At 44.5% G+C, this 13953-nt stretch overlaps 1 protein-coding gene across 1 annotated transcript in view; it reads right to left on the bottom strand.

Moving 5' to 3' along the window:
* The window catches only part of LOC118080903 (kyphoscoliosis peptidase-like), a 29506-nt gene that overhangs the window by 2971 nt on the left and 12582 nt on the right, over positions 1–13953 (bottom strand). Inside the window, exons 6-13 of the mRNA XM_088660213.1 lie at positions 12852–12911; positions 11566–11637; positions 10094–10135; positions 8159–8215; positions 5859–5941; positions 3579–3687; positions 1835–1952; positions 582–770 (exon numbers count right to left, since the gene is read on the bottom strand). Of these exons, the coding sequence (XP_088516339.1) occupies positions 716–770; positions 1835–1952; positions 3579–3687; positions 5859–5941; positions 8159–8215; positions 10094–10135; positions 11566–11637; positions 12852–12911 (596 nt within the window). The 3' untranslated portion in view covers positions 582–715. The remainder of the gene's footprint in view (positions 1–581; positions 771–1834; positions 1953–3578; positions 3688–5858; positions 5942–8158; positions 8216–10093; positions 10136–11565; positions 11638–12851; positions 12912–13953) is intronic.

Genomic DNA, 13953 nt, shown 5'->3' with positions numbered 1-13953 from the left:
CTCTCTCTTTCACACTGCTGTGAAGAAACTAGATCCTGGTTCAGATTAATCACAGTTTATCTCACCCAAATCTGTGCTTAATGTCAACAGCGGTTTGTTTGACAAGCCATGGCTTATCCAGCTAGCTTGTTTAAACCAACTTTAGTTAACGTTGGCCACGCTGTGCTAAACCAGCCTTCCCCAATCTTATTCCCTCCAGATGTTGCTGAACTCTATGTCCCATCAACCCCAGCTAGCATGGCCACTGATGAAGGACAATGGGAATTGTAGTCCAAAACAGCTGGAGGGCACTGGGTTGACGAAGGCTGTTGTGTTGCAACAACCTAGCTTCCAGCTTCCCCAGGATAAGCATAATACTCTAGAACCACTCAAGGGGATAAATGAATGGTTGGTGGAGTTTCCATAATTTCCCCCATCACTATGGCTTGGTTCTCGTTGCAAATGCTTACAACGGCCAGCCTTGTGGCCATCAAATCGCAAACAGACACACACACAAAAAGGCTTCTAAAAGCAGCAGAAGTAAACTATACCTTCACTGAGTCCCACACTATCTCCAGGCTTTCTTTTGCCTAACAGCATACCTGAAAGCGAAGTTTTTGTTGTTGTCATCCACGTAGCCACTTCCCCACGTACTGTCCAAAAGGTGCCACCTTCCATCAAGATGGACAGCATTCCAAGCATGAGTACTCGCTCCCTTAAAGACTTTTCCTAGTTTCTACGTAGCCCCTTTGGCGTACCCTGACAACGTCTTGCACTGTATCCCTGCAATACTGGGGGGGGGGGAGGAGAGAAGAAAGGTATTCAGGAATGTCATTTCACTGCTCTTTTCGGCTGGAATTGTTATGCCAAAGAACATTATTTTGAGCCCATTGCATTTCGGACTGTGTTTCGTGCATTGACATAGAAGCTGTGGTTAGAAGAAAAATCTGGCACCCTGAGAATCTCAGCTTAGATTTTGAAGACAGGCAGGCGACAGGCAGGCAGACAGAGAAATTTAGCTTAAGCTTTTAAGGTAGCACAGAGGAGCTTTAAAACATGCAGGCAGTTCTTGGTGAAGGATGCTTGTTAGGGAGAGTGTGAAGTGTAGGTGGGTTCCCACAAGGCAAGACACAGCAATAACTGCAAGAACCTTTATTGAATTAACAGAACTAGACAACAGGGGCAAAGCAACTGCTTATGTACTGGTTACAGGTAGGTAGCCGTGTTGGTCTGGGTCGAAGTAAAATAAAAAAATTCCTTCAGTTGCAACTTAAAGACCAACTAAGTTTTTATTTTGGTATGAGCTTTCGTGTGCATGCACACTTCTTCAGGTTTCTGAAGAAGTGTGCATGCACAAGAAAGCTCATACCAAAATAAAAACTTAGTTGGTCTTTAAGGTGCTACTGAAGGAATTTTTTTATTTTCCTTATGTACATTTATGAAGGCGTTCATAAACTGACGCGAACTTTCCCATTGAAAGTAATGGAAAGTGGATTAATCCGTTCCAGACGGGTCCGCGGAGTACTCAACCTGAAGTGTACTTAACCCGAAGCATGGGTGTAATTGGTTCCAGAAGTCTGTTCATAAACTGAAGCATTCATAAACTGAAGCGAACTTTCCCATTGAAAGTAATGGAAAGTGAATTAATCCGTTCCAGATGGGTCTGCGGCGTTCGTAAACCAAAAAATCGTAAACCGAGGTGTTCATAAACCAAGGTTCCACTGTATATCAAAATTTGCTTCAGGAGCATTCATAGTTTGGTGCTGGGGTAGGGAACCCCTGGCTCACCATATCTCCCATCATCCTTGCCAAGTAACAACCGTTTGTCATGGAGGCTGGGGCGAATAGGAATTACCTGCACATTTCTTCAAAGAGTGAGGCATATCCAGCGCAAATGCCCTTTCCTGATTGAAGGACATCAGCTGCTGCACAAGACACCTTGTCAAGGTTATGGTAGCCTTCCACATCATATTCTGCAGGAAAAAAGACATTTGTGAAATACCACTCCAAAGCATGAAATGCACAGTGAATAAGGGACTGCAGCAGTTTCACTTGGATTGCAAACTTTGAGCAGAAGATCAGAGTGATTGATCAATTAAATGAAAATATTGTTACAAGGGACATGGGTGGCGCTGTGGTCTAAGTCACTGAGCCTCTTGGGTTTGCCGATCGGAAGGTTGGCGGTTCGAATCTGTCCCAGCTCTTGCCAAACTAGCAGTTCGAAAGCACACCAGTGCAAGTAGATACAGGTGAAACTCGGAAAATTAGAATATCATCGAAAAGTGCATTTATTTCAGTAAAGCAACTTATTATTATTATTATTTTATTTTACTTTTTACAAATGCTTTCTTTTGGAAATTCCACAGTAATAAAACAAATAGTTACAATAATACAAAAATAAACAAAAATAAACATCGCTATTACATTTCATTGATTACATTCCATTTATAATTGACCCGCCTAACGACAAATAATTACAATTACGACAAATAAAGGCTTGTCATATCTTGCTTTGCATGTCATGCATTATCTCATATATTGGTTTCACCTTTTAAGTTCCATTACTGAAATACAGTGGAACCTTGGTTTATGAACACCTCGGTTTATGAATTTTCGGTTTACAAACGCCGCGGACCCATCTGGAACGGATTAATTCACTTTCCATTACTTTCAATGGGAAAGTTCGCTTCAGTTTATGAACAGACTTCCGGAACCAATTACACCCATACTTCGGGTTAATTACGCTTCAGGTTGAGTACTCCGCGGACCCGTCTGGAACGGATTAATCCACTTTCCATTACTTTCAATGGGAAAGTTCGCTTCAGATAAAGTACGCTTCAGTTTAAGTACTCCGCGGACCGTCTGGAACAGATTAATCCACTTTCCATTACTTTCAATGGGAAAGTTCACTTCAGTTTATGAACGCTTCAGTTTATGAACAGACTTCCGGAACCAATTGGGTTCATAAACCGAGGTACCACTGTACTGTAAATGCACTTTTCGACGATATTCTAATTTTCCAAGTTTCACCTCTAGGTACTGCTGCGGCGGGAAGGAAAACGGCATTTCTGTGTGCTCTGGTTTCCGTCATAGTGTCCCATTGCACCAGAAGTGGTTTAGTCCTGCTGGCCACATGACCTAGAAAGCTGTCTGTGCAGGGAAAGAAGTCCAAGTTTAATTTCCGAGCAAAGGGTCTGCTGGTTTCTCTTTAAGGTTTCCAGACTCAAAAGAGAGCAGCACAATTAAAGGCACAGAAGTCCTGTCCTCTATTGAGTCTGGCAACCCTAACAACCAGCAACACAAATACTTCCTGCTCCTCTCACAGCATGCCGGCATGACCAGTGCTCAGGAATGATGGGAGTTGTAGCCCAACAATATGGCCACAGGTTCCCCACCCTGTTTCAGAGTTTTCGCCCTCCTGTGGGGCATCCATGCATCTATCAGCTGCATGGCAGGCAGCACTTCGAAAGGAAAATCTCCCCCAGTATGGATGGAGATGCAGGGCTAGGGGAGAGCTTTACCTGTGGAATGCCTGTCCGTTGTGATGTTGTCAGAAGCAAAGGGGCACAAGCATACAAAAAGTTGTCCCCGCCACCTACCTATGTGGTGGCAAATCCACGTCCAAATGGCTCGGACTTTCTCCAGGTCACTGTGGGCTTTTTGGAGCAAGGCACTCACCAGGTTTGCCACGCTATTCCTGACATTTACCTGTTTCACAAATGGGAATAGATTCAGTAGCTTTTAATATGGAAAAGGGGTACCCAGTTCTATTTTTTCTATCTAAGGCAACCACCTGTTTAAATAAAGCCTAGGGTGCAATCCTACACGCACTTACAAGGGTGTCAGCCTTTTTTCTTTTATTTATTTTTTACATTTCAAGGTCATCCTATTTAATTTGAGCTTTCCAAAATGAGACACACAAACTGAAACATAGCAATCATTCAAAATCTGCACTGCTCCGGATGTTGCAGTACAGCTCTCCAGATAAGAATGTCTGCAAAAACATATGTACATGTAATAAATTTGCATGCACTCAGATAGTATGTGCATAAGAACACATTGTATTAGGGGAAATGCTTTGCAAAAATCTGTAAAATTTGCATTAGAATGCTGATGAATTTTCAGAGCGGGTATCAGTCTTTTTGAACTCACTGAGGCTGACTTCAGGGTAAAACTGCACAGAACTGCACATTAAAATTTGTTCTGAAGGGAGAAGCATGCACAATCTTTTCCAGGGCACACGGGCATGCCATTCCCACAATCTCTGGCTGAAATCCAAATCCCCTTTGTGCCAGGCAGTGGGTGGTGGTCTTGGATTTGGCAGAAGTGCTGACTTCTACTGGTGGAGAGAGATACCAGCCTCCGTCCACCAGTACAGAGCAACCTGTTCCACCTGTGGGTGGGCGAAACCACAGCCAGCGGGGCATTCTGAGAGCCAGTGCCGTCTTAACCATAGGCGCTAGGGGTGTGGGGCACCCAGGCGCCGGGCTCTCAGGGGCACCAGGCTGAGAGTCCGGGGCCCAAGAGTTGAGTCTGGGGAAGAGCCTGCCCATTGGTTGGAGCACCACGGTGGGCTCTTCTACTGCAGGGGGCTCTGCACCGCGAGTTTGGAGGCAACCGAGCCAGTGAGATGCTGAGGTGAGATGCTCCACCCTCCTGCGCTCCTGGGAATGGGCAGCCTGGGGGGGGGCACTGAGCAGATCTTTGCACCCCGGCACCGCATATGCTTAAGACAGCCATGCTGAGAGCAGGGAAGGCAAGGGGCTGAGGCAGCCCAGGATCCAGAGCCGACCCTACTGTTGTCACCCAGCAGAAGTGTGAAATCTGGGGCGGATTGATGTGCCACCAACAATACATATTGATTGTACACCAGTTTAATTGCTATGAGCTCCTTCAGAGATTCCTGACGTCGGCACTGCTTGTTAATGATTGCTAGCCAGAGTTCTCTGAGGAGAGGGAATGGCTGCTTAACTGTGGTTGTTGACTCTAATCTTATTTGGCTTTTGATTTCTTGAATTTTAAAAGCAGAGGAGCAGCCAAGGTAATGCCATCCCAAAATAACTAAGCATGAAACATTTAAAGCACATCTCTCCACCCGAAAACGAATTCCAGAAACAGTGGTTTGTGTTATGGGTTCTGGGAATTGCAGCTCTGTGGGGTTAGGATAGTTTCCAGGATACTTTGGTGTATTTCTATAGTGCGTATAAAAGGTAAAGGTAAAAGGTAAAGGACCCCTGGATGGTTATGTCCAGTCAAAGGCAACTATGGGTTTGCAAGACTCATCTCACTTTCAGGCCGAGGGAGTCGGTGTTTGTCCACAGACAGCTTTCTGGGTCATGTGGCCAGCATGATTAAACCACTTCTGGCGCAACGGGACACCGTGACAAGTGCCAGAGCACACGGAAATGCCGTTTACCTTCCCGCCGCAGCGGTACCTGTTTATCTACTTGCACTGGTATGCTTTTGAACTGCTAGGCTGGCAGGGGCTGGGACAGAGCAATGGGAGCTCACCCAGTCACAGGGATTCAAACCACCGACCTTCTGATTGGCAAGCCTAAGGGGCTCAGTGGTTTAGACCAGAGTGCCACCCACATCCCCATAGCCACCTTTGACTAGATTGAACCGCCCGGGGTCCTTTACCTATGGTGCGTTTGCAGCCTACATAAATAGGTGCTCTGTTGTGTCTGTCCATCATGTGGAAAACAGGAGCAGGGTCTTGCGACTCATGGTGTTTCCCATTGGGAACGGAGGGTTTCCTCCTATCGGGAGAGCACACTTGAAGGCACTCTCAAATTCCAAATCCACATGGAGAAGGATCTCTGCATCCCAGCAGATTCCACACAGGACTATTATTCCACCCTGGAAAAGAGATTGCATACCTTTGATGCATAGGCATCCAGTTCCTTAAACTGCGTCAAGTTGACTGGTATTGTTTTCAGACTGGATTTATCCCATGGGTAATCTAGGAACAAACATGGAAAAGTGATTCTATAAACAGATGAAGTCTAGTGGAAAAACAGAAGAGGGCGAAAAGGAGAAGGACCTAAAATGTGATTCATAGGGTTGGACTACAATGAACCGGAAAGGGCAAATAAACAGGGAGCCAATTGTGCTGGACCAGATAGGATGTTGATCAGTTCTTGCGATACATTTTAAGAGCATGACTTTTCATGGGCCAAAGCAGACAAATCTTGTGGTGGGAGTGGCATGGTGCGCACATAGCTGCCAAGTTCCGGCCTGAGAAATAAGGGACTGGACCGGAAGTAGCAGACCGGAAGTAGCACTGTCGCCATTTTGGAACTGGGTGGAGCATGCTCAGAAGCTACTTTTGATGCTGCTCTACCCTGTTCCAAAATGGCTGCCGCACCAGAAGTCGCGCTGCAGCCATTTTGGAACTGGGCAAAGCAGCATCAAAAGTCGCTTCTGAGCATGCTCCGCCCTGTTCCAAAATGGCCGCCGTGCCAGAATAAACCGGGGAAAAACAAAAAAATCCATTTTTTCGGCTGGTAACAGCTGGAAAAATGGGGGTTTCCCGGGGAATACGGGAGACTTGGCAGCTATGGGTGCGCACCTCCCATTGGAACAGTTGTTACCTCCTCAAAGAATCTCCCTTCAAACCAAAACATCTGTCTTTTAACCCTAGCAGGTAGCAATAACAGGGACACAGACAGGACTGCATGAAGGGAGGGACAAAATGTACCCACCCACCCACATGCCACATATAATAGAAACCCCATTCCGCTTGTAGGAACCAAACACTAGAGATGAGACAGAATGCTCCGCCGTACCAGAGGAGAGCAGGCTAACTTAGAGGACGCAGGGCAGGCTGCATTAGCATGTACAGAGCTGCTCAACGACACCTCACTCATTCTTCCTGTTCCCAAGCGTCTGATGCCTGAGGCGGCACCTTGCTCTGTCTAATGGTAGGGTGGGCTTTGGCGGCCAAGGTAAAGGTAAAGGGACCCCTGACCATTAGGTCCAGTCGTGACCGACTCTGGGATTGCGGTGCTCATCTCGCGTTATTGGCCAAGGAAGCCGGCATACAGCATGTGGCCAGCATGACGAAGCCGCTTCTGGCGAACCAGAGCAGCACATGGAAACGCCGTTTACCTCTTCCCGCTGTATTTATCTACTTGCACTTTGACGTGCTTTCAAACTGCTAGGTTGGCAGGAGCTGGGACCGAGCAACGGGAGCTCACCCTGTCGCGGGGATTTGAACCGCTGACCTTCTGATCGGCAAGCCCTAGGCTCTGTGGTTTAACCCACAGCGCCACCCGCATCCCGCCAAGGTACAGTGTGGTTAATATTTCCCATCCAAGCCTTGTTCCCCGAAGACCTCAAGTGGTTGTGCATGGGCTCAGCTAAGATATACAAGAAGTGTGGGGGGTCTTTGGCCCTCCAGAAGCTGCTGAACTACAACTACCATCATCCCTTGGCCACTGGCCTCGCTTGTTGGGGCTGATGGAAATTGTGGTCTAACAACACCTGCCGAGCTAAAGACTCCCCACACCAAATACAGTGGTACCTTGGGGTGGGGGTACGAACAGTCCTACTTACAAACGCTTTGGGTTATGAACTCCACAAACCCGGGAGTAAGTGTTGCGAACTTTGCCCCGGGATATGAACACAATCTGCTTCTGGGGCCGCGGGAGGCCTATATGCATGCCTTGGGTTAAGAACGCTTCGGGTTAAGAACAGACTTCTGGAACGAATTAAGTTTGTAACCTGAGGTACCACTGTATACAGGATCCAGGCCAGCAGGCAAATATAAGAAACAACTTATAAAAGGGAAAAGATTTTTGCGACCTGAAGAGAAACCAGTTGTACAGGAAGAGAAAATTCTTACCAGAAGAATTAGAAACCAGGAAGAGGAGGTCTTTAATAAAGAATGGGGGAAGTTTATAATTTATACGAAAAGCTATTGTAAACAATTCCATGTATTGGTAGGATTGACAGAAAACTTGTGTAAAAATTTGAACTATGGATTGAGAAAGGATTTATAAAACTAGAGTTATTATGGAGATACAGAGGGGGGAATTATTGCAATAAGAGCCACAAGGGAGGGGGAGGAAGTCAAAATGGATTATATGTGTATGTATTTAATTCATTTGTTTATGTAAAATGTAAAATGCAAAAATAAAATTTATATATATAAATAAAAACAACAACTTATATTTACCGTACAGATCTTGTCCCTTAGACAGCCTTGATCCCTGTTCTCCACCATCCTGAAACCCTGCAAAACGGTTATTGCTGGGATGAGACAATATCTACATTAAAACATATTTTGCAACACTCATCATTCCTGGCCCTTAGCCATGCTGGGTGGGGAACAATGGGAGCCCAACAACAGGCATACAGCCACAGAGACCTTGATATATTGCTCTTAAAGGTAAAGGTAAAGGGACCCCTGACTATTAGGTCCAGTCGTGACCAACTCTGGGGTTGCAGCGCTCATCTCGCATTATTGGCCGAGGGAGCCGGCATACAGCTTCCAGGTCATGTGGCCAGCATCACAAAGCCGTTTCTGGTGAACCAGAGTAGCACACGGAAACGCCGTTTACCTTCCCGCCAGAGCAGTACCTATTTATCTACTTGCACTTTGACGTGCTTTCGAACTGCTAGGTTGGCAGGAGCTGGGACCGAGCAACGGGAGGTCACGGGGATTCGAACTGCCGACCTTCTAATCGGCAAGCCCTAGGCTCTGTGGTTTAACCCACAGCGCCACCTGCATCCCTATATTGCTCTTATGTCAGTGTAATTTTCATAGCTGCCCTTAAAGCAATGATGCAAAAGCTGCTGCCACCCAGAGGCTGCTAGGCTACATGGGGGAAGGCAATCTTCCAGCATCCAGTTTGGATGCTCATGAGTTCTAGTGTTAAAAGGGGATGGAGGGAAAACACTGCACCCTTTCTTCAAAGGGGAGTTGCTCCACCCCATTGATTCAGTACAATCACTGCTCTGAATTCTGCCTTTAGGGAGTGGGCCATAGCTCACTGCTGGAGCATCTACTTTGCAAGCAGAAAGTCCCTGGTTCAAACTCAAACATCTCCTGGAAGTGCTATGAATGTCTTCCACCTGAAATGCCGGGAGGCAGTTAGCTGGTCAGTATCAACAATACTGGTCTAGATGAACCAATGATCTGACTCAGGACTCATTCACATTTCCACTTGTCCCATGGTTATTAAAAAATGGGTCTGAGTGGTTCCCCACTGTTCCATTGCTTTCTAAGCACAGCTCCGAGCACTTTTCCTTTTGCCCCACCACTTTCCCCAGGAAAACCTGCTCTTTACTGCTGAATCAGAGCAAACATCAATCTGCAGAAAAGCCTGTTGATGTTTGCTCCAATTCAACGGTAAAAAATGGGGTTCCCAGGGAGAGTGGCAGGGGGGCAAACAGAAGTGTGAACAAATCCTCAATATAAAGAAAGCGTTGTTGTTGTTGTTGTTGTTGTTTTGGCAAAGTAATAATCATAAGCAAATAAAAATTAAAATGTGCACCCCACCCCCAAGACCATTCCATTGCAACTAACCGAACTTCCCAAAATTTCAACCCCTCTTGAAATGGTTTGACCCCTTTCTGTTTTAACAGTACAAATTCTACAAACACCCTCCATATCTCCTCGAAATCATTTTTCCTGCATATTCCCCGTCTTACCTTAATGGCACATGTTAATTTATCATTAATAGCTTCATCCCACACCTCTTTATACCATTCTTCCAATTTTATATTCTGCTTGTCCCTTCCATCTCCTAGCTACCATAATACGTGCAGCTGTCAATAAATATGTGAGCAAGACCTTCATAGCCTGCAAACCTTCTATCGTAAATTGATAATAATGCTAACACTGGACTTTCGGTCAGCTTTAACCCAGTGATTTCTATTATCTCCTTAAACCAGGCACCCCCAAACTGTGGCCCTCCAGATGTTTTGGCCTACAACTCCCATGATCCCTGGCTAAGAGGACCAGTGGTCAGGGATGATGGGAATTGTAGTCCAAAACATCTGGAGGGCCAAAGTTTGGGGTGCCTGCCTTAAACACTCTTTGCCAGAAACATTGTCCATATTTACATCCCCACCACATGTGAACCTAAGTCCCATTTGGAGCCCTTACCTTCATTGTCCTTCCCTGTCCACTCAGGAAACACCTGGATTCCTGCAACACCAGGAGCACACATGCACACAAAGAATGAGTGACAAAAAATAATAAATAAATCCATAGGAACACAAGGTGGAATAATACGTTAAGGACTGGGGGTTATTTTGCAATTTAATCTTGATTTATTTATTATTATTATTATTATTAAGTCCCTTCACCACATAAAGAACAACAAAAACAGATCCCATCAAATACAAAGAAAATGTTACATATAAAATATTTTTTCCATATGTTGAGACTTCCCTCGTCCTCGGTATGGGTCCGTCGTTTCCTTGTTGACTGCATATTTCTATACTCTTTCACTTAACATAAATTATCCATGATCTTTGTAGCATATTACATTGCAGAAGTTAATCAAAGCACGTCGAAGACTTCATATGAGAACAATGTTCTTTTAAATATAATCTGAATAAATCCCATTCTTTGTTAAACTGTTGGTTTGTCTGGTTCCTAATTTTTCCTCTCATCTTCGCCAATTCTACATATTCAAGTACTTTCACCTGCCGCTCCATTTTAGTTGGTGTTTTATCTCCCTTCCACCATTTAGCTACCGTGTTTCTCATATTATAAGACACGTCTTATATTTATTTTTCCTCAAAAAAACACACTATGGCTTATTTTCCTCCTCCTCCTGCCACGGCCGGCATGGATGCTGCGCCTATCACTATGTCTTATTTTCGGGGTATGGCTCATATTCCTTGAATGCTTAAAAATCCTGCTATGGCTTATTTTATGGGTATGTCTTAAAATATGAGAAACAGGGTATTAAGATTCTTGCGGTGACGGTTGCATACATGAATACGTTTCTCAGCTCTTTCAGAATATGGGGGGGGTGGTTTATTTTGGATGTCCATCTTTGGGTCCTCTGCCTGCCTGTGGTTTTATATCTTTAAAATGAGTTTCTAAGGGCAGGGAGGCTGCGAACAAGTTAAGCTCATAACTCTAGCCAAAACTGTTTAGCATTCCTCTGCATGACTAAAAAGTACAGGTCACTTCTTGCTTCCAGAAGGTTACAGAATATGCAACACTTACGAATATCGAAACAAAATTTTAAAAATTCCTTCCAGTAGTACCTTAGAGATCAACTAAGTTTGTCATTGGTATGAGCTTTCGTATGCATGCACACTTCTTCAGATACCTTCTTCTTCAGATTTCGTGCATGCACACGAAAGCTCATACCAATGACAAACTTAGTTGGTCTCTAAGGTGCTAGTGGAAGGAATTTTTAAAAATTTTGTTTCGACTACGCCAGACCAACACGCCTACCTACCTGTAACTTACGAATATGTCATCCATCTGCCACATTCACTACAGCATCCTTTAATTCACATTAAAGCAGCGCAGGCAGGAGGAAGCTAAAATATTTCCCATAAAAAAAATAATATTCTGTTTTCTTATGCATCATTGTAACATAGAAACGGACCTACCTTTTCTGAAGGGGAACTTCTTTTTGCTCCGCGATGTGCTGTGTCTAGGGTGTATTTCTACAGTGATTTGATCTGGCGAAAAACCAAACAACGAGAACTTGCAAACAGAGATATCAAGTCGACCACACAGTAAAAATAAATGAATACAAAAGTGGCAGGAAAAATGAAATGTCCCTCTTGCTGCTTTTAATAATAATAATAGTAATAGTAATTTATTGTTTTTTATTTTTTTGTTTTTTATTATCTTTTTATTTTTATTTTTATTATTTTTATTATTTTATTTTATTATTTTATTATTTTAAGGCAGGTGGGTGGGAAACCTGCTTTGTACGGGATGAAATGGCTTGCTCTTTCTTATGGGTTTTGAAATAATCGAATATTCATTTTTAAGAGGTAGCATGTTAACCCTCTGGGTTTGGAATGAGGAATATACAGTAGTGGAAGTAATAGTACCACTGTATTCCGCTCTTGTCAGACCTCACCTGGAATATTGTGTCCAGTTCTGGGCACCTCAGTTCAAGAAGGATACTGACAAGCTGGAACGTGTCCAGAGGAGGGCAACCAAAATGGTCAAAGGCCTGGAAATGATGCCTTATGAGGAACGGCTTAGGGAGCTGGGTATGTTTAGCCTGGAGAAGAGAAGGTTAAGGGGTGATATGATAGCCATGTTCAAATATATCAAAGGATGTCATATAGAGGAGGGAGAAAGATTGATTTCTGCTACTCCAGAGGAGTGGACACGGAGCAATGGATTCAAGCTACAAGAAAGAAGATTCCACCTAAACATTAGGAAGAACTTCCTGACAGTAAGAGCTGTTCGACAGTGGAATTTGCTGCCAAGGAGTGTGGTGGATTCTCCTTCTTTGGAGGTCTTTCAGCGGAGGCTTGACAGCCATCTGTCAGAAATGCTTTGATGGTGTTTCCTGCTTGGCAGGGGGTTGGGCTGGATGGCCCTTGTGGTCTCTTCCAACTCTATGATTCTATGATTCTAAGCCCTTGCGCAGGCTCCATATCACATATAAAAGGTAACATAAGCAAAATAAATCCAGATTGCAGAAAAGTAGCCCTGAAGAAGCAACTACTGTATCAGGAAATGACGGTGCCAGAGAATACTGAAAAACCAGAAGCTGAAAATATTCAATGCACACCCTTTAAAAAAGTTTTGTTGCTGTTGTTACTACAAATGGGCTTTTCTTTCAAACCAAGCTCCTTATCGAGATTTCCTTAGCAAGATCATTCTTACAGCAATTGTAGTTAATGTTATCAACATTCATCGGCTCACATACTTTCTTTAGGCTCATAGGTAAGCACCGGCAGACGATCCTCATTGTGCGTTTCAGCTGCCTCTGTTTAAAGAACAGAGAGCATTTCAGAGACCGAAAAAAGTGATTTTTTAAAAAGCATATGTTGTTGCATAACTTATTTCGTAAACTTTACACACTGCTTCACTGCCGCATTTACACGAATCTAATGAGCCGTCGAATCTAATGCGCACCTCAGTTTTCAAAACCTTGAAACCAAAAAAAAAGAATTTGCTGGCACATGTAAATGCACCATCAAATCTAATGGGCACCCTAATTTTTTGCAACGTAGTTTGGCCAAAAAAAGGTGCGCATTACATTCAAGTAAATACAGTATAAATAAACAAACAAAACCATTCAAAGTGTCGTATACCTGAAAAGGAACCCACAAGGGATCTCATCAAATGTTCTGAGCCTACGGTAAAGGTAAAAGTAAAGGGACCCCTGACCGTTAGGTCCAATCGTGGACGACTCTGGGGTTGCAGCGCTCATCTCACTTTGTTGGCCAAGGGAGCCGGCGTACAGTTTCCGAGTCATGTGGCCAGCACGACTAAGCCGCTTCTGGCGAACCAGAGCAGCACACGGAAACGCCGTTTACCTTCCCGACGGAGCGGTATCTATTTATCTACTTGCACTTTGACGTGCTTTCAAACTCCTAGGTTGGCAGGATCTGGGACCGAGCAACGGGAGCTCACCCGTTGTGGGGATTCAAACCACCGACCTTCTGATCAGCAAGCCCTAGGCTCTGTGGTTTAGACCACAGCACCACCTGTGTCCCTGTTCTGAGCCTAAAGCAGATCCAAATATCCAGGAAATCTGAATGTTAAGTGCAGCCCCGGGGGTTAATAGGGCTGGATTTGCAGACTGAAATCTTACCTCCACCAAGGCCCTTATGACTGGCCTGGCTGGGTGAATGCTGGTGGCCTTCCAACCCCTTTTGTACAATGAGAACCATAGGAACCTACTTCACAGGGCTGTTGTGAGAGGGACACAGTGAGAGGAGTACTTCGATGGTGGCAAGCAAAGAACATTAAGTTTTGTGTTGTTCTCTGAAGGTCTCCACTCAGGGCAAGTAATAATAATAATT

The sequence above is a fragment of the Zootoca vivipara genome, unplaced genomic scaffold (genome assembly GCF_965207765.1).
Source record: "Zootoca vivipara unplaced genomic scaffold, rZooViv2.hap1.1 HAP1_SCAFFOLD_36, whole genome shotgun sequence".
NCBI classification, from domain to species: domain Eukaryota; kingdom Metazoa; phylum Chordata; class Lepidosauria; order Squamata; family Lacertidae; genus Zootoca; species Zootoca vivipara.
The sequence above is the reverse complement of the archived record's forward strand: the minus strand, read 5'-3'. Positions and strand labels throughout refer to the sequence as shown.